Source organism: Xyrauchen texanus, chromosome 6, assembly GCF_025860055.1.
Source record: "Xyrauchen texanus isolate HMW12.3.18 chromosome 6, RBS_HiC_50CHRs, whole genome shotgun sequence".
Classification (NCBI taxonomy): Eukaryota; Metazoa; Chordata; class Actinopteri; order Cypriniformes; family Catostomidae; genus Xyrauchen; species Xyrauchen texanus.
Genome location: NC_068281.1, coordinates 49,752,368 through 49,772,231, shown reverse-complemented (window position 1 = coordinate 49,772,231; position 19,864 = coordinate 49,752,368). Strand labels below are relative to the sequence as shown.

General features: G+C 36.6%; 1 protein-coding gene across 3 annotated transcripts in view; it reads right to left on the bottom strand.

Annotated features, from left to right (window-relative positions):
* LOC127645647 (phosphatase and actin regulator 1-like) overlaps positions 1-19,864 on the bottom strand; it is a 67,618-nt gene that overhangs the window by 6,594 nt on the left and 41,160 nt on the right. For 2 of the 3 annotated variants that reach the window (XM_052129322.1, XM_052129321.1), the window contains exons 5-11: positions 14,745-14,948; positions 11,535-11,775; positions 4,276-4,427; positions 3,811-3,967; positions 3,435-3,490; positions 1,815-1,876; positions 1,551-1,691 (exon numbers count right to left, since the gene is read on the bottom strand). In XM_052129322.1, the coding sequence (XP_051985282.1) occupies positions 1,551-1,691; positions 1,815-1,876; positions 3,435-3,490; positions 3,811-3,967; positions 4,276-4,427; positions 11,535-11,775; positions 14,745-14,948 (1,013 nt within the window). Of the gene's footprint in view, positions 1-1,550; positions 1,692-1,814; positions 1,957-3,434; positions 3,491-3,810; positions 3,968-4,275; positions 4,428-11,534; positions 11,776-14,744; positions 14,949-19,864 lie in introns of those variants that run through there. The other variant, XR_007970793.1, reaches the window with a different exon arrangement.

The window sequence follows — 19,864 nt, the reverse complement described above, 5'->3', positions numbered from 1 at the left end:
TTGGCCCGGTTGCTAGGGAAGGGAGAGTCACATGGGGTAACCTCCTTGTGGTCACTATGATGTGGTTCGCTCTCAGTGGGGCACGTCGTGAGTTGTGCGTGGATGACGTGGAGAATAGGATGAAGCCTCCACACGCCCTATGTCTCCACGGTAACATGCTCAAAAACCACGTGATAAGATGTGCAGATTGATGGTCTCAGACACGAAGGCAACTGAGATTCGTCCTCCGCCATCATGATTCAGGATGCCACCACGAGGTCTTCGAGTGCATTGGGAACTCCAAATTGGGGATAAAAAAATATCATGTACCCCAAAATTTTATCACATTTATAATTTGCAAGATATGATTTACGCCTTACGTAATCCCATATATGTGCTTTACAGATATAAATTCATAAATACATTATATATTAACTTCAGCAGTCCTGTCATTTACACATGTATTTTTAAGCCAAGGTTTCTGTGGAGGAGATGATGGGTTTTCTGTGACCCATTTAGTGTTTTCACAAGAAGGATTTAGTCACTGAGTTAAAGATTTGATTATTGGCTGAGAGAACAGACTTGCTACTAAATCAGTTGTGATGTGTAATATACAGTAGATATTAGGCCTAATCTGTGAATTAACAAGGTCTATATAATATGAAATCAGACCACCAAAACAAGACCAACACTGACTGATATACAAAGAACAAAAACAAAAATACCTGCACGGTCCAGAAATGAGACACGTAACAGGTGCGCCATGAGGACGATATGTCGAGCTATGGAAGGGCTCTGATTTAAAACAAAATCATATAAGCTGGATAGCTAGCTGCTAGTTAGCAGCTATCTAGCCTCATTACTGGTTTCCATGACAGCAGGGTCACTAGCGAGCTAATGCTTCCTAGCCATCTGATTTCATGACTGTGATTCAGTTAGGTAGTTGTGTGTATAACTGCTTGCATCTTCAGCAACATGTACCTGATCCGATCGTCTAGATGTAGAACATAGGAAAAATATAATCGCCCAGCCCTAGTAATATGTGGTACCATTTGAACACGTAGAATGTGAAATTTCACAAATCTCCATCACTTTTTCATTTATGTTAAATAAAATAACAAGATCTGAAAACCTTTACTTTAGTCCACTCAGAAGCCGAGATTTTTTATGAAAGAGTGGGGAAATCGCAAAATAGACAATGTCTACGGATGAGCACATGGCGAGTGCTCAGCTGCGTTAGAGCGCCATCTGCATTTCAGATCGGTTTATTGTGATTTTAAATCTGTATATTGTTTCCTAGTATTTGCTGCCATCTAGTGGAATAAACTAACTTTATGCAGGGACAGAGAGCAAACAGAACCTTAAATCACAGGCTTTCAAAGACAGGAAAAAAAGCTAAACAAATGCATGCTCATAATATTGTGAAAATATGCAATTATAAGACTTACATTTTGCCATTAGTCAGCAGTATGTGTAAGGTGAGCTTTTAGATTTGGCTGTGAAAAATAGCAGGCAGTAGCCAAAATAATCTTGATGATCAAAATGACTGAAGTGGCATCATTCACACTCACCTTGTCAGCTGCAGTGAGTCGTGTCCAGGGTTTGTCTGTGCGTCTGTCGTAATCCTGAGCGTCTGCCACCTCCACGTAATCGCAGAACTGGATCAGGATCTTGGCTTGACGCAGCTCCTCCACTGTGGGTCTCTGACTCAACTGAAACATAACACTTCAGTGAGGTCACCACTAATCAAAGATTTCCTTCCCATTTTACAGCACAGACTCAAATCACATGGTCACTAGACATTGGAATGATCTGGTCATGTCTGTTCATCATACCTTGCGTGCGAGTCTGTGCCTGATCTCTCTCTTTTCCTCCAAATGCTCCTGCTCATTACGAGCTGCAGGACAGAAACAGGTCAGGGCTCAGACAGGGTCACATGATGATGGGATGTCCCAGTACCAATAAACATGGAAAAACCTTAATTTTAATAACAAACTTCACTTAATACACTCTCATTATATTCTATGAGACAGCAGGGTTCTAAATGACAGGGCTTGGAGCAAAAATTCAAAACTGTGTTAAAGTGCAATTAAATGTCATTTAACATAATGATTCATCAATCGTCTATTGTTTACTGTTGATAATTAACTGATAAAAAATTTAAATTTAACAAACAATAGTAATTAAACCAGCTTTAGGACCCGGGAGCAGCCGACTTCTCTTTAGCCACAGAGAATGTCAAGTCACTCTGTGAAGATAATCTCAAGATCTACACATTATATCACATTTGCATGTGGGCAACTGGTGCATTCATATTCTTGAAAATGAGACAAAAACAACATTTCTGTTTAACTTGTATGTAATTGTGGTTTCACGTACAAATAAATGGCTAATACTCGCTATACTTTGGTGTGCAAGTGCTTGTTGTATTCTACAAATTTAAAACGTTTCCGAAGACAACCGAAACATCATGACTAGCCGAACTGTATGTTGTTTTGACATACACTACGGTTCAAAAGTTTGGGGTCACTTGCCTGAAAGGTTTTTCATGATCTTAAAAATCTTTTGATCTGAAGGCATATGCTTAAATGTTTGAAATTAGTTTTGTAGAAAAAAAATATAATTGTGCCACCATATTAATTACAAAACTAAAGTTTTATATGTAAAAAAATTTTTTTTAAATTGATGACTTGGACCAAATAATAAAGAAAAGGAGCCACTAAGTGCCCAGCATATAGATGGGAACTTCAATACTGTTTAAAAAGCATCCCAGTGTGATACCTCAAGGAGTTGGCTGTTTTGTTTACTGTATAAACTGCGAGTTGCCATACAACTGAAGTTTTAGTTACTGCCCTCTGGAGTAAACAGGTGGTACTACAAGCTTGCATTTCTCCGGAATCTCAGCAATTTTAACGCGTTATTTTTAATCAAATTAATCGCACTGAATTAACGTGTTAAATCGACAGCCCTACTTCAAATATTTGAGTTGAGAACTATTTTTTTTGGTAGATTTCAAATGCCTTTTATGCACAGATTTGACTGTTTATCCTTGTCCCAGACCCTGACTTTCAATATTAAACTATGGAAATCTATTATAAAAATAAAAATAATTTTTGTACAAATTATATAAAAGAGTGAAATAAACAAACCATTTCACTATTTAGTCTGTGAAATTATTTATATAATTTTTAGGGGCCCAAGTCCCTATTGTATCTGTTAGTGTTCCTCTTCTTATTCTTCCTCTGTTGTGCCCAACGTTGAAGAAGCACATATACAGTCCAGCTTCTAAGTTTTAAAATGCCATAATTAATTTATGTTAACAGTTGTCGATCAAGAATATTTATGTTAATGTACCACCCATGATCACAGTCATACTCGTTATTGTTGTATACAGTAGACTGCAGTGTTTGACATGAGAACGGTTGTGTAGGATCACATTGTGAGATGTTACTCACGTTTGAGGATGTTTCTCTGCTCCAGTTCTTCCGCTGTGGGTCTCTGACTCAATCTCCTGATTAACACACACAAACACAAGTTCAAAACTTCAGTCAATCTGACTGAATCTAGATCATTAAGCAGTTTAAGACTTCATTTTTCTGATATGAGGTTTGGGGTTCATTCCCTGTAAATTACAATCAATTAGACTTAATTAAACAAATTAAAGTTTGTGATGGTTCTCATTGACCTACACCTGATAACCATTTTATACTTTATGGACATTATTAGGAAATACTTAACATAGACACCTGGAAATCACTTTATTTTTTCACAAAAATGAAAATACACAGAATAAAATCCCAAAATGCGCTCTCATTGCTGGTGTGTGTGTACCGTGTGAGTTTGGTTCCTATCTGTTGTCTGGACTGCAGTCTCTCCTCATCCGTTTGCACTGGTAAGATGTTCTTGTCTTGAAGCTCTCGCTCAGAAGGTCTATTACTCAGCTTCACTGCAAGAGTGTCTTTCCTCAAGATCTTCAATGCCAGCATGCCTACACACATACACAGCAAAACAGATTTGTCAACAAAGCGTGAAAAAAGAGGGGTGCGCTTCAAATCAACTTTCCAAACCAAAGAACTACATCAACATTTCAGTACAGTCATCTGCTCTGCTCCACGGCAAATTTCTAATTTGAAATATTATTTTATTGCTGATTTAAACTATATTATTTGAACATAAACTTTCCCTATTCAGTTATATGGGAGCAGCACTTGCATGACTACAAAGCAGCCACCTGGTGACCTGACTGACCTCTGCTCTACTGTTCAGCGACACTGTTGTCATCATATGAGGACTCACTTGTGAAGAAAGAATCATACTCCTCCTCATCTTCATCCTCTTTATACATGCTGGGCAGATCCTCATAATGGGACTCATTGGGAATGTTTTCTTTATCATCATCACAGTCGATCACCACCGATGACAGAGGAACACTGTACTGCCCCACAGAGCTGCAAAACATTCACAAAAAGAACAGGTTTCCAGTAATCAAATATATCTTGGACAAAATGATACCAGAATACTTAACAAGCTGTGGTGTGAAGCACTTAAGTACATTTCTTTGAATATTTCTTTATTATTTCAGTCGACTTTTACTTTACTAGATTTTGAAGAGAAAATTATTATTTTATTTCTCCAGACCCCTTCATTACTTTTGCAAAAAATAACTTACAATTTAATGATCAGCAGGGCAGTCACGTGTCACCATGCAAGGTTCGGATGTGTGAACTGCAAGTTCATTTTGCTAGTTTTAATATGTTTTGTGTCATAAACCTGTGAGATTCGATACACCCTGTTACATAACTGTTCTATGAAGACAATATGTCAAATAATTCTAAATCCTCAGGCTCTGGAGACATTAAAAGACACTTAGGTGCTCAAGCTGAGGCCTCTGAGCAACAGGCCGAAAGACCAGGACTCAATTTGGCAGGTGCGGTGGAAAAGATTCAGCGTCAATTGTCAAACATGACGGCAATGCTGACAAAGTTAATTGCTGACTTGGAGGATCTTGCTGCAATACATCGATCGATCAATGCCATGGAGACTACATTAGCCGAGTTGGTTAAAAGAGTGTCGGATGTTGAGGAAAGGATCGATTATCAGGAGTCAGAGAGGGAATTAGCTGCTAATCCACTAGCGACCAAGATGGACTTGGAGCACGTTTGGGAAAAGTTGGAAGACTTGGAGAATGGTAACCGGAGAAACAACATTCAAATTGTTGGAATTCCTGAAGACGAAGGCGGCAGAGATATGGTGGAATTCCTAAACGAGCTGTTCCCGAGTCTGCTCGACATAACAGGCCATAAGCTGGAAATTGAGCAAGCTCACATAGTTCCAGCTTGGAGATCTGCTGAGGGAGACAAGCCCCAATATTATCCGATAAAGATCTCATGTTACATTAGGCGAGGAGTAAAGGAAGGCTTTCTTGGAAGAACCACAGCATTTTCTTGTTCCCAGACTTTTCGAATTCGAGAGAAGGAATGCAAGAAACTCTTACATCAATGGAAGGTCGCTTTTGCAGTGATTTTGAGAATAGATGTTGAGAATAGATGCTAAGGATGGCTGCAAAATATTTACATGCCCAAAGCAAACAATGTCCTTTAATAAAGTCAATGGAATGAGTAAGTCATTGTGTGATGCTCTCGATGCAGGCGAGCGGAACTGACTCAATGAACATTCACTTGACTGTCCAAGGAAACGGAGCACCTTATGCGTTTCTTTTTGTGTTGGTTCAACCTAGCGGCTAGAGTTTGTTTTGTGGAATAATGATCCTTCGGGACAGTTTGTGGATGAATCTGCACATACTTTGTGCTTACTGTATGCCTCCTATTGGATGGAGTTTGTTTTGTGGAATATTTCTTGCAAACAGTGGCGTATTTGGGCATTTGTTGCACTCATATAACAGTTGAGTGGGCCTGACACACTGAACATTTGGTGTGTTTTCTTTAGTGCTGGCTCAAGTAAGAGCAGGGGAGTCATTACATTGATAAGTAAACCTCTAACATCAAATGTCTCAAACAGATTAAAGACAAATTAGGAACAGTCATTATATTTTTAGCAGAAATGTAGGGGCAAATGTTGATTTTGTCTAATATTTACGCACCTAACGTTGATGATCAGGGCTTTATTATAGATCTTGAAGGGATGTTGCAAGGCGTTGGCACCCCTCATGATATAATATTGGGAGGAGACTTTAATCTTTTGATGGATTCAGTCCTTGATCTTAGTGAAGCAAAATTGTGTAAAATCTTGGTCTTAAAGATATTTGGAGACTTTTGAAACCATCTGGTAGGTTACATTTTTTTCATTAGTTCATAAGATTTATTCTAGAATGTATTATTTTTTTTATATCCAAGTCTCCATTTTATCTGTTGTGGATTGCTCAATTGGAAACATCTTAGTCTCAGATCACACCCTGGTGAGTTTAGAGATGTTCCCACATATGGAGAAAAACAATTCATATAGCTGGCACTTTAATGTATCCCTTTTGCAAAATTCTGAATTCCAACAAATGTTACAGGCTGAAATCAATGTTTTTATGGAGACCAACTGGTCCGCAGCATTCTCTGTGGGCTTGGCTTGGGAGGCATTTAAGGTAGTGCTTAGGGGTCGGGTCACACAGTATACCTCATTCACCTAAAAATCCAAAGCACAAGAACTCGTGGAGTTGGAAGGGAATTTTAAAAGTGCCAAGTTAGAGCTGAAGTGCCGATTGTCATCTGATGACCTCAGAGAATGGACCTGATTGAAATACAGATATAATACTATTTTGTCACGGAAGGTGGAGTTTTGGCTATTCAGGGCAACACAGTCATACTTTGAGTCAGGGGACAAGGCAGGAAAACTTCTGACTAAATATATAAAACAGAGGGAGTCTTTTTCTACCATTCCCTCAGTGAAATATGCTGGTGGTGAAAATTTTACCTCAGCCGTTAATATTAATAATGTATTTCAAGAATTAAATATTGACCTATATAGCTCCACGTCTTTGCTACGGATGAGGATATTAGAAAATTTGTGGAATATTAGAACTCCCTAAACAGACAACTAAGCAAAAAAAAAAAGGACAAAGATCCAACCAAGTGTAAGAGTTACAGTCCAATTTCCCTGATCCAGCTAGATGTTAAAATATTGTCAAAACGTCTGGCTAATCGATTAAGTTATGAAATCTCTTATACATATAGATCAGATGGGGTTTATCCAGGGCCACGTCTCTTCTGATAACATTAGGCGTTTCATCAATATCATGTGGTCAGTGGTGAATGAGCAGACTCTGGTTGCTGACATCTCACTTGATGACAAAAAGGCATTTGATATGGTAGAATGGGATAAACTTTTTAAGATTTTGGAAATATACAGGTTCGGGAATACTTTTATTGGTGGATTAATTTACTTTATAGAGTAGTCCTCTTTCCCCATTATTGTTCCGTCTTGCCCTGGAACCATTAGCAGCAGCCATAAGAAAGAAAGATGATTTTCCAGGGGTGTATGGCGCATAAGCTTTTGCTTTACTCAGATTATATTTTATTATTCGTCTCCCACCCACTAGATCTATGCCTTGCCTCCACAGAATTATTAATTCCTTTTCTAAATTCTCAGGATACAGAGTCAATTACTCTGCAAGAAGTCTGAAGCTTCGGCACTAACAGCATACTGACCAGTAACTGCTTTTCAGCCGGGCACCTTCCAATGGCCCAAACAGGGCATTAAGTATTTGGGCATTTTATTCCCAGCAATTTGTCTGATTTAATTTTGACCCTTTAATAAAAAGGTTTGAGCGATGTGGGCTTAATTACATTTATAGATGATTGGGATGGTTAATGTTATTAAAATGAATTGTATTCCAAAATTTAACTACCTCCTACAATCTCTCCCTGTAGATGTCCCCCACTCTTATTTCAAGCAATTTGATAGCATAGATTACATTTCAATAAATTACATAGGCTGACTGACAATGGTGGACAAGGCCTACCTAAGATTTTGTTTTATTTTTATGCATTCAGTTTCAGACATTTGACTCATTGGTCACTTCCACCTGAAAGGGTCCCTCCTGTAATGAACAGGAAGTTCTTACCCCTATTTCACTACTGCAAAGCCTTTCTATCAAACTAATCGAAGAAGTTACACCCCGTTATCTCACATTTGCACTCCAAAAGTGTCCAGATTGTTTAATTCTGACATTAACTTGTTGCCTCGAGCATATGGCAGAATCCAAAATTATGTATTAATACATAATTTCTGCTGGTCAAAGTGGATTATGAGGGGGGCTTACTACAATCGGTGACCTATATGAGAGTGGAGTGTTGAAATCTTTTGAAGGTTTGATTCAACATTTTGGGATTCTCAGATCTCAGTTTTATAGATATTTACAGCTACGCCACCTGCTTTGTACTATTTTTGGGAGTAGCATACACCCCCCTAAAACTGCAGATAATCTGGAAATGGTTATTACTGCTTTTGGAAAAGGTCATAAGGCATCAGTGTATTACTCCCTGCTAATTCAGAGTCTGGGGGATGGAGCTTTAATTTCTATCAAGTGATTATGGGAGAAATATTTAAACTTGATATTGGAGGAGGGAATGTGGGCTAGGATTCTAAAAACATCAAGTCTGCATCTAGAAATGCAAGGGTGCACCTTATAAGATTTTACATAGATTTTATTGGACTCCCTCCAGATTGTATGGGCTTGGACTTGAAGACACCTGCTGGTGATGCCAATCGGAGGATGGAGACACGGGCCATGTATTTTGGTGGGGTGCTGAGATCCAAGAGTTTTGGTTGAGGGTTCAGAGTTTTGTGTGTAACGTGTTGGGCACTTGAGTTTTATTTTGCCCAAGACTCTGTGTTTTGGGCGATGGGGCAGTGATCGATGTGGGGAATAGTCACATACATAATTAAAAATTATTATAAATGTATTAACTATATATATATATATATATATATATATATATATATATATATATATATATATATATATATATATATATATATATATATATATATATATATATATTAGTTTTTTTGTATGTATATACTCATATGTGACCACAGGGATATTTGTTGGGGGTCATGGTGGGGTTTAAATGTTGATTCTATGTATATATGTTTTGCTATTCTTTATTTAATGTAGGAATCAAATTTTTTTTATTACAAAATAATAAACAAATGATGACCCAGCAGTAACAGCTCACTGGAGCTGAAGATTAATGACTTAAATTTGGGTTTGATCTTAACACATTACCATCGTATGACTAATCAAAACATTTGGAATATAATGCAAAAGCTGGATGAACCACTTTTATGGTGTTTTTATGGTTGACCGATATATCGGTTTTACTGATTAATTGGTACCGCTTTTTGGAACTGTCAGTTATCAGTACAAATCTATTACTCTTCAATAAACGTATAAATACTTACATATAGAACTTTGTATTTAGGTAAACCGATAGTGAATTTTGCTGATACCACTCACCAAGGTGGTGGGAAAGACCGATAACCCTTTAATCGACTGATAATTTTTCAAATCTATTTATAGAATTTAAAAAAATATTATTCTTTCCTTACTATGATGGGCACAGACAAAGTGTCCAAAATTAATGAAGTCCCAGAAGAAGTTATGTAGTATTGTGTGATCAAAATCCCAATAATAACCAGAAAAATTAAGATTTGGTGAATGCCTTTGGACTTTTAAGTATAAACAAGCCGAAACATACTGAGAACTCTTATTTTGAAATGACGAAATGAAAAAAACGTCCGCATAGATTTTTCCAATAATAAATAGTTCCAAAAGGCAACTATCGGCACGGATTGTTCTGTAAAACCAATATATCAGTCTACCTCTATTTGTAACAGAGCCAAGTCTCTGTTATTTCAAAATAAAAGTACCCAATGTATTTCAAACTTTTTTATAGTTTTTCTGATTATTAAAAGGGATATTGGTTGCACAAACTGCTTTTGGGATTTGTGACTTATAGTCTCAATGTAAGGAAAGACTAAGATTTTTTTTTAATCTTTCTATAAATCAGTTTTAAAATACAATTGGACGATAAATAGGTTATCTGCCTTTCCACTACTTAAGTTATCTGTATTGGCATAATCCACTATTGGTTGACCTCTAGGTTTTATTATTATTTGAAGCAGTCCTGGTTCATTTTCAATACAGGGAAAAGAGTGGCAAAGAAATTCTTAAATTCTCCATTTGTTTTCCTTAAAAAAAACAAAAATAAAACACAGCATGCAGGTTTTGTACAATATTTGTGTGTGAAATATTCCTTTAAGATTCCATCATTGTTACAGACTGTAATGTGCTGTATATTCAGTAGTGGGTCAAATTTAACAAAAATCACAAATCTAAAGCGCATCCACTGGTGGTATATGCATTAAACAGAGGTTGGCAGACTGCTATCTGTATGATACAGTGCCAGTCTAATACCCATCGGACACGGACACACACACACACACACACACACACACACACACACACACACACACACACACACACACACACACACACACACACACACACACACACACACACACACACACACACACACACTTCAGCAGTGCTGTTAAAGTGGGTTATGAAGTGTGTGCTGGTGTGTAAGCTGGATCAGTGACAGCACTGGTGTAACCTCATTCACAGAGAACATCCTGGACTCTGTAAGAGCTCTACGAAGATGTTAAAGGAACATAACAGGTTATTTGAATTCCTTACTTAGCATTTCATTTTAAATCTCTGTTATTTGAGCTGTAAAGTCATTGATTTTGAGGTGGGACAACTTTCTAGATGGAGTTTGCTCCTTGTAAACAGTGCTTTATGGAGAGTCATGTCTAGGGAATCATAAAAAAGGAACAATTCTTGTTCATATATCTCTTAACAATGCCATTAAATATCTTTTCCTCCCCACACCAATAACTGATCCTAACAAAATATTAAACAAAAATACTTTCATTTAGTAGGCCTAAATAGTAGACAAACCGTCAGTCTTGGCTAGTGACATTATAGAGTCATTGTAATCTGGATTATGTAATAAGATCACAAAAAAATGAGCACTTGCAATTGGAGTACACTAATTCCATTCCATTCTAAAATGTGCATAATCAAATAACTACATTTCTATGGATTATGTGATTACTTTTTTACTACATAACCAATCAGCCAATGAACTTACTATGCTCCTGAAATTGAAGAACGTGTTGTCTGGTTCCTCAATAACTGAGAAAAACGGTTGAGCAAAACAATCTTAAAATTAAACATACTCTAAATACATGTTATCATTATCTTGCATCTTGCGTGAAATAGTTTCAGGCTTTCTGGTGTCCATTTAAACAAGCTCAATGTGGAAAGTCATGTGTTAAAAAGGATTTTAGAACAAATCGTTTTTTGCACTTTAGCGACAATAAATGCTCTTTTTGGACTAGGGAGGACGTTTTGAGTTCTGAAAGTTACGTTATATTTTCATAGTACAATGAACTCTTTTGTCTCATAAGATCACGACCACCAAAATGTAATCAATAACACATATCAGCAGAAATAAACATGTTCTTTGAGGACGAACCTCTCCAGTCTGTGCATGGTGAGCGCCAGCGCCTTCTGGAGCTCGTCGATGATGCTGCTGGACATGTGAACACCGCCATACTGCAGCTGCAGCGGGTGACCATACTGCAGGAAGGGTGGGGCTTTCTGCGTGAATGACAGCGGTGAGGAAGAGGAGGGCGGTACATAGATCATGACTTTTTTTGGAGGTAGAGGAGGAGAAAGCTTTCCCTGTGTACATGACAACTTCAACTGACAAGAGTCTGAAGACACAAAAGAGAAAATGTATACTTATGAACAAACCTATAGTAATATTCCCAAAATATGATCTATTAAAAATACAAGGCTTGTTCATTATTAATCAGAAATAGAGAAAAAGCAATTATATTGTAATATATTAGAGCCTTCTGTCAATATTCGATGTATACACAGTTCATCTGAAATGTAAACCATTACTGATTACAAGTCACATGGCTAAAATTGTAATCAGTAACTCATTTAAATTATTAAATTACATGTTTTGATTAATTTAAAAGTAATTATAAATGTATTAAGTAAACATTAGTAAACATGAAACTAAACAGCACCTTGCTTTTTACAAAATTTATGTAATCCATTTCTACCTAACACTAATAAATAAATAAATAAATAAATAAATAAATAAATAAATATATATATATATATATATATATATATATATATATATATATATATACATATATACACACACACATTCAAAAGTGTAGGGTCACTCATTCTTTATTTTTTTTCACATTTTACAACAATATTAAAGTCATCACAACTATGGAACAATAGAAATGGAAAAAAATATCCAAAATAAATAAAAATGGTTTTATATTTTAGCATCTTCAAAATGACCACACTTTGTGTAGAATTTGCAGACATGTACTCTTGACATTTTCTACACCAACTTCCTGAGGTATCACACTGGGATGCTTTTTAAACAATATTGAAGGAGTTCCCATCTATATGCTGGGCACTTAGTGGCTGCTTTTCTTAATTATTCGGTCCAAGTCATCAATTTCAAAAACGTGTTTTTTTTTTAAAATAAAACTGTTGTTTTATAATGAAATAAATGTATATGTTATGAACAAAATAATTGCCATAATTCCATAGTTTGACTTGGAACACTACTATTGTAAAATGTGAAGAAAAAATTATAATAAAGAAAGAGTAAGTGACCTCAAACTTTTGAACTGCAGTGTATATATACAAAAACATACATATACACATACATACATACATATATATATATATTTATTTAAGCAATATCACACGAGCAAGAGTGCGATATGAACCTATATCAGCACTGCTGTGATTCGGCCACAGGCCGAGTGCCGTAGGTAATCACAGCAGTGCCGATATAGGGCCATATAGCACGATTGCGAGTGATATTGCTTCTATACAACAGTTCAATGAACAAATACATAAAAAAAAAAAAAAAAAAAACTAAAACTGAGTACGGCCATAAAAACGCATTTGTGCATGGAACTACTTTCTTACACGACGGATCAGACTCTGCCGTTGCTGGTACAAAACAAATGCTGCGTCCAAACCTCCGTTAGTAATTAAAAAATGTCACTTCAGAAATAGCATCACGGCTTGTGCTGGTTCAAACAAGTTATTGGATAAACAAGGATGGATGGGTTTGTGTGTGTGTGTGAGAGAGAGAGACACACACTGTTGCCACTCCCAAGCAGAGATGCTGTCAGCTTTCTGAAAATCAGCTTTCTCAGTGGAAATATAGTGACCAAGCAGGGGTATTCCTCTCTATTTCGTGATAGCCGGTGCGCAAGAGTCGATCACTATAAAAAACGCCATGTCCTCCGCCATTTTAAACAGCACCCATTGTGTAATTAATCTGTCTGTTGTGTAACTCGGGCAGTTGTTGTTGCCATCCTGTACCTGTACCGCAGGTGTGATATTCGGATGTACCGATCCTGTGCAGGTGATGTTACACATGGTCTGCCACTGCGAGGACGATCAGCTGTCCTTCCCATTTCCCTGTAGTGCTGTCTTAGGTACATCACATCTGCAGTCCTCATACCTACATGCAGCACGCCTAAGTCACGTTCACGCAGATGAGCAGGACCCTGGGCAACTTTCTTTTGGTGTTTGTCAGAGTCAGTAGGAAGGTCTCTTTAGTGTCCTAAGTTTTTATAACTGTGACCTTAATTGCCTACCGTCTGTAAGCTGTTAGTGTCTTCATGACCTTTCCACAGGTGCATGTTCATTAATTGTTTACGGTTCATTGGATAAGCATGGAAAACATTGTTTAAACACTTTACAATAAAGATCTGTAAAGTTATTTGGACTTTTACAAAATTATCTTTAAAAAAAATCTTTTAATTTTTTTAAATCGCTACATTATGTGTTCATATTTAAGACACGTAAGACCATATTTGCGGTTAAAACATGTTATGGAGAAATAACACAACACTCTTAAGAGAAATGCAAACCATTTTATTTAGGTCATTTTCTTAGTTTTATTAGTTATCATTTACACTGAACACGGAATGCAATATTTACAGGATTGCCTCTTTCAGAGATACATGTTTTCACTCTCTATTGAGCTGAAGCAGTTGTGGGCAACATTGCGTTTATGCTGGTGCCTTTTGCACCACCTCTCGTGTATGGTAAGTGCTTGGCAAAAAAAAAAAAAAAAAAAAAGTGCCAAGATTACAAAACTATGATGTAAAAACAGCCGAAAGATGTCAGACATGCACGCTAACTCATAAAATGTAACCAAATGTATCTATTATAGACAGACAGTTATTGAAAAAGAGCTGCAAATGTAATAGTTATAAAAAAGTGAGTGTTTCCCATGATTTACAGGGGGTGGGTGGGGGTTTCGATTGGATTAGCGTTGCGGTTGCTCAACTTGGTGATCCCTCAAAAAAAATAACAAAAAAAGGTGCATGATGCAACTGCTTGTGTGAACATTTTTAAATGATGACGCAAACAAATTTCAATAAGTTTAATAAAAAAATGTCAATCAATTAATGAAAAAATCTTCGAAATAACTATTTCGCAGAAATATTCACAATGATCTCAACTCTATCAGCATAATTGCTATTGAAATTTAAATAAGATAAAAACATCCGAAACAAAGATGGCTGAAAAAGTGGGCGGGCACCTGCGCTCTATTTCATGGCATCAGACATCAAAGTGTGCCGTGATTGGTTAGTCAGGAGAAGGGTTTAGTTCTTACCTGAGCTATAACTGGTCAGTCTGGAGAAAGGTTTTGGGGGGAGAGCCGGTGGTTGTTTGTGAATGAGTTGAGGTTTGGCTGGAGTTTCCTGAAGATCAGCAGGAAATGTGACAGATTTCTTTGGAGGAAGTGAAAGTGATGTCTTCAGCGTGTTGTCCTGAGCACAGACTCCTCCATCCAGTGACGGCCGGAAGTCAATGGTGGCTGAAATTTTTTTAAAAAAGCATTTTTTTTGCAATTAACACTTTTTATTGATTCCCATACATGATACAGAACAAAGCAAATTTCATGGTGGTTGCGAGACACTGTGGCTTGAAGGCCTCTCCAGTTCTCCGTCTAACCATTAGATGACCAGTGTTTCCCAATCACTGTGCCACAGCACACTAGTCCAAACTCCTCACCTTTAGGAGAAATTCACCATTTTCAAACCATAATCAGTCACTTTTGTAATTGTGAAGAGCAATGATTAATGTGCAAAAGTGACTGATATTTATACACGTTAAGGGGTCATCACATGACTCAAGTCAGCGCTGCAGAATTCACTGAAGTCTATAAAGTGACGTCACACCAAAGTGTTTTTCACGCACACGCACATGGTCTATATCTCCATCTGCCAACTTACGTCGCCAGCAGATACGTGTGTCTTTTAAACCAAGCCTAAACAATCTAGAGGGAGTCCAGTAGAAATGATGCAAGATCTTAAACTGAATAAGGCAAACCCTTGCATCCCTAGTCATAGTTTACCCATCCTCCATTACAAAGTTCAAAATGTTTAATCCCCCTTTCCAAAGGCTGTGGCCACCATTCAAAGAGTGTCTGCCTTAGGGACTGTGTCCTACCATCAAGGATAGTACAAAATAAATGGCGCAACTGTAAATACCTGAAAATTGAGACCTAGAAATCCCAATTAATATATTTTCAATTGATCTCAAAGCTCCATATTCATAAATGGTTACCCCTCTTCATCTATTCTTTCCAACAAAAGGAGGACTTGTTAATACATCATTTATGGTTCAGCCATATACTTGAGGAAACATTTAGGCAAGTATCAAAATTGAACAGTGTGAAATAATAGAATGCATTTTTACTTCTATAGGCAATTTAATAGATAAACTTTACAATGGTGAGATTGGGGCAAGGACCGCTTGTTAAATGTTGTACCAGGGAGGGCCTCTCTGGTCAAAGAGACCAATGTCTAAGATTAAAAGCATAGTAATAAAACTAAATTTTAGGGAGGCCTAAATCTCTTTTGTCAATTGGTCAAATGTAACTTCCTGAAATGCAACCACGGTCATTTACCATTCCAAATAAAGGACTTAAGGATATTCAATCAAATTGTTTAAAATAAGAAAGAGGAACTTCTAAAGGAAGAGACTGCAGTAGATAATAGAGGTCGACCGATATTGTTTTTTTCAGGCCAATGCCGATCTTTTGAAATCCGGGTCGGCCGATGGCCGATTATTGCTGCCGATTTATTTTGTCCGATATTTGGCCGATATGTGCTTGTTTTTAACCTCTTATTTGAACATTTTATTTGAAAGATAAAATGTAACACAAATAATTACTTAAGATTGACAAAATTTCTCAATAAATACATTTATTGAACACTTGACCAATCTGCACTTGTACACTTAAATTAAAAATGTATAATGAAAAAACATATTGTATAAATAATGTATAACAAATATATTAAATAAACAAAGCAGGTGTTACAAACTGCTCTGAGACACAAAGGTTGAGATCCAAATGCAGCTTTAATTAAGGGGCAATCCAGACACGTAATCCAATATTCAGAGCATCCAAGAGAAGCACAGGCATAACTAGGGGTGGGTATCGTTAAGGTTTTAATGGTATTACTATCTTACCGATACTGCTTATCGATCCAGTATTTTAACGGTATTCTTAACGGTTCTTTTGTTATATATATATATATATATATATATATATATATATATATATATATATATATATATATATATATATATATTATCACAAAGTTAAACGTTATATAGGCAGAGTGATTTAATTTCAGGAAGGTCTACTAACATTACTGTTCAGGTGTGGTCTAAAAAGAAATCTAATAAAGTAATCAATTGTAAAATAACACTGCATAGTTTATCATAGATAGATTAATGCTTATTAATGCAGAAGTTATTCATTCAAGAACTGTAAGTGATTTTCTCTTTGCCTTTTGTTGTTTGATTCGCAGTAATGGCTCAATCGTCAGCATGTTTATTATTAGACAGCTTCCCCTTTAAGACCGAGTCTAATAGGCTCCTGATGCAGCATATTTTCTCCCAACTATTTCCATAACCACGTCCATTTAAGACATAAACTGTGTTTAAGTGAATCTCCAAGCCGGTCGTTTTGACATATTTTTGTGTATATTTGATCGTTTAGACGCGCAGATGAAACCCAAAGTAGCCTATAGTTTGCTTGTCTCTTTGCGGTGTGTTTCGAGCTACGCCTTTGGGAACGGTATCTCTTGCCCTCTTTTTATTATTAAACGCGTCCCGCAATTTAGCAACAGTAGCATTTTACAACAATCACCGATCGTGCTGATTCTGATGTTAAGTTTGAGTTTTAGGGGGAAATGTCAGTGCACCGCTGTGAAGGGAAGGAAGTTGTGCTAGACAGAATGCGGCTTATGTATAAATATTCTTTTTATAATCTTTGGAAGGCGAAATCTAAAATAAAATCAGACTAATATCACAGATCTAAACCAGGCTACGTTTGAATGTTTAGTTCTGTCCTCCGTCGTCACTCATTAAGCAGGGCTCATGTTGTGCTCGCTGTGTCACCGCGTGAGCGAGATCTCTCTCTCTCTGACTGCGAATAGCTAAATTGCATCACAGGCAAATATTTTAATATTGTTATACATAGAAATGGCTGGCGAGATAAAATAACTTTCTCTTTATAGCAATAATAAATGTATTTTCTTAATTTCTCCAGTACCGACAGCAGAACCGATAACGTCCGAGCTTACCAAAGCCAGTCCTTCAATAGCCTATAGTGCGTTGGTATATTTTTATTACTTATTTCTCTGCATTGTGTGTCTTATATTTGAGAGGGTTGTCACTCAATCAGAACAAATAAAAGTCTCAGATTCACTGTCTGTAATAGCAAAATTCTTGCTTGCTTATTGCAATAATAACCAACTGCAGAACCACAGAACCATACGTCATAGCAGTGTGAGGACGACAACGCCAGCCTAACCGTCTGATGCCGGAAGTGGGTGGGGTAGCAGTCTAATGCCGGAAGTGGACGGAGTTCATGTTTAACTATGGCGGAGCACACGGTAGAACAAGGAAAAGAAGAAGGTAAAAAGAAGTTATATCTTTGATGGATGCAACATACTTAACGTTATACGCTTATGCAAAACGTTATACGCTTATGCAAAAAGTTAATATTTAACAATACTATTGATCTGTCAATGACTCCATTATATGAGAACTGAACTGGACGATAACATCACTGTTTTCTCCAGAATGGCTATATAGATTAATTAACAGAATTAATAACTTTTTTACAACAGAAATTAATCAACACTGAACTTACATAAACTGGATTATGACACTATTGTGTTCTAGATCTACAGAGACAAACTTTGTTGCATAATTTTCCTATTATCCCTGTAAAGCTGCTTTGAAACAATCTGTATTGTAAAAAGTGCTATATAATAAATGTGACTGAGAATTGTGACGAAGGCACTTGATCACGTATTGTTATTTTACAGTTGGATTGTATCACTTTGTTAGGTTACATATTCATGGTTTGTGATTTAGTTTGTTGTTGGCGTTGTATTTTACGGCATTTGTTAAATTTTCTGACCATGAGAATTGCATTAATTGTATTTTATTTCACCTATAGAACCACATAACGATACAGAGAGGTTCAGCGCTACCACCTTTGGAGCAATGCACAACATGCTGCAGAAATTTTCACTGCCCTTTTTGTGATAGCAGTATCTTTAAACCGACAAGACGGGACAAATTGAATTATCACATTAAAATCCACTTTAAAAAGGCTGTTGTTCATGGAGGTATGAACATCTGGAGTTATTTTTTAATATACAGTGGCAATTGATATTATTTTACATTTATGCATTTGGCAGACGCTTTAATCCAAAGCGATTTACATTGCATTTCAATGTACCCATATTTAATAGTAGTCCCTTTGGAATTAGATGGTTTTCTGCATGATTTAGCCATAAAATATTTATTTATCTTCATTAACGTCTAAAGGTTACACAAACAATGCACACTGAAACTTAAGCTAACAAAACACAAACAATTATATATTTGTGTATTTTGTTATAATGATATTTCATATCTATGAATGCATCCCATTAAACATTTAAACACAAAACAGGGAAAAGTTTGAGTAGGGTTGGAGTTACACTCTGAAGCACAGGAACTGGAGTGTTTCCTTTTTTTCCCGTCATATTTCAGATTTCACATTTCACAGATGTGGATTGGGCTGCAGACAATCTCTTCATTTCCACTGTCTCTACTGTACAGCCACAATTCTCAGGAGAGATGTTTTTCATAATCATTTAGATGTATGTAAAGGGAAGCTGCTGTCCACTACCACTAGTGCAACTAGTACTCTCCCAGGGGTCGCGACCATGCCACCGACTACTGGGACCCCATCAGCTACCAGCACTCTATATAACATGCCACCGACTACTGGGACCCCTAAATATGCCACCGACTACTGGGACCTAAATAAGGAAGACCAGGAAAAGGCCCTTCTTAAACTTGATCAGGCAGAAAAGAAAGATGTTCTGGAACTGGCCAAAGAGCCTTTCATGTTTCAGTTCCAGTTTAAGGAAGACATGGAACTTTTTCTTAGCAAGTGTCATGATGAAAGGCGCCTCAGGATTAACTGCATTTGTATGGAGTTTTGATTTATTTTAATTATTTCTCTCTTGAGAATTATTGTTAAATGTGTGCCTGCATAACTTTTATAAGATTTATATTCTTTGGTTTGATTTAGTTTTATATAATTTATTTATTATTTAGTTCAATTTTGTATTTTTATTTAATTACTATTATTTATTTGGAGCAGGTACAGCTAGTGTGTGATTCTTTTGATATTTCAAAAGATGATTTGAGGAA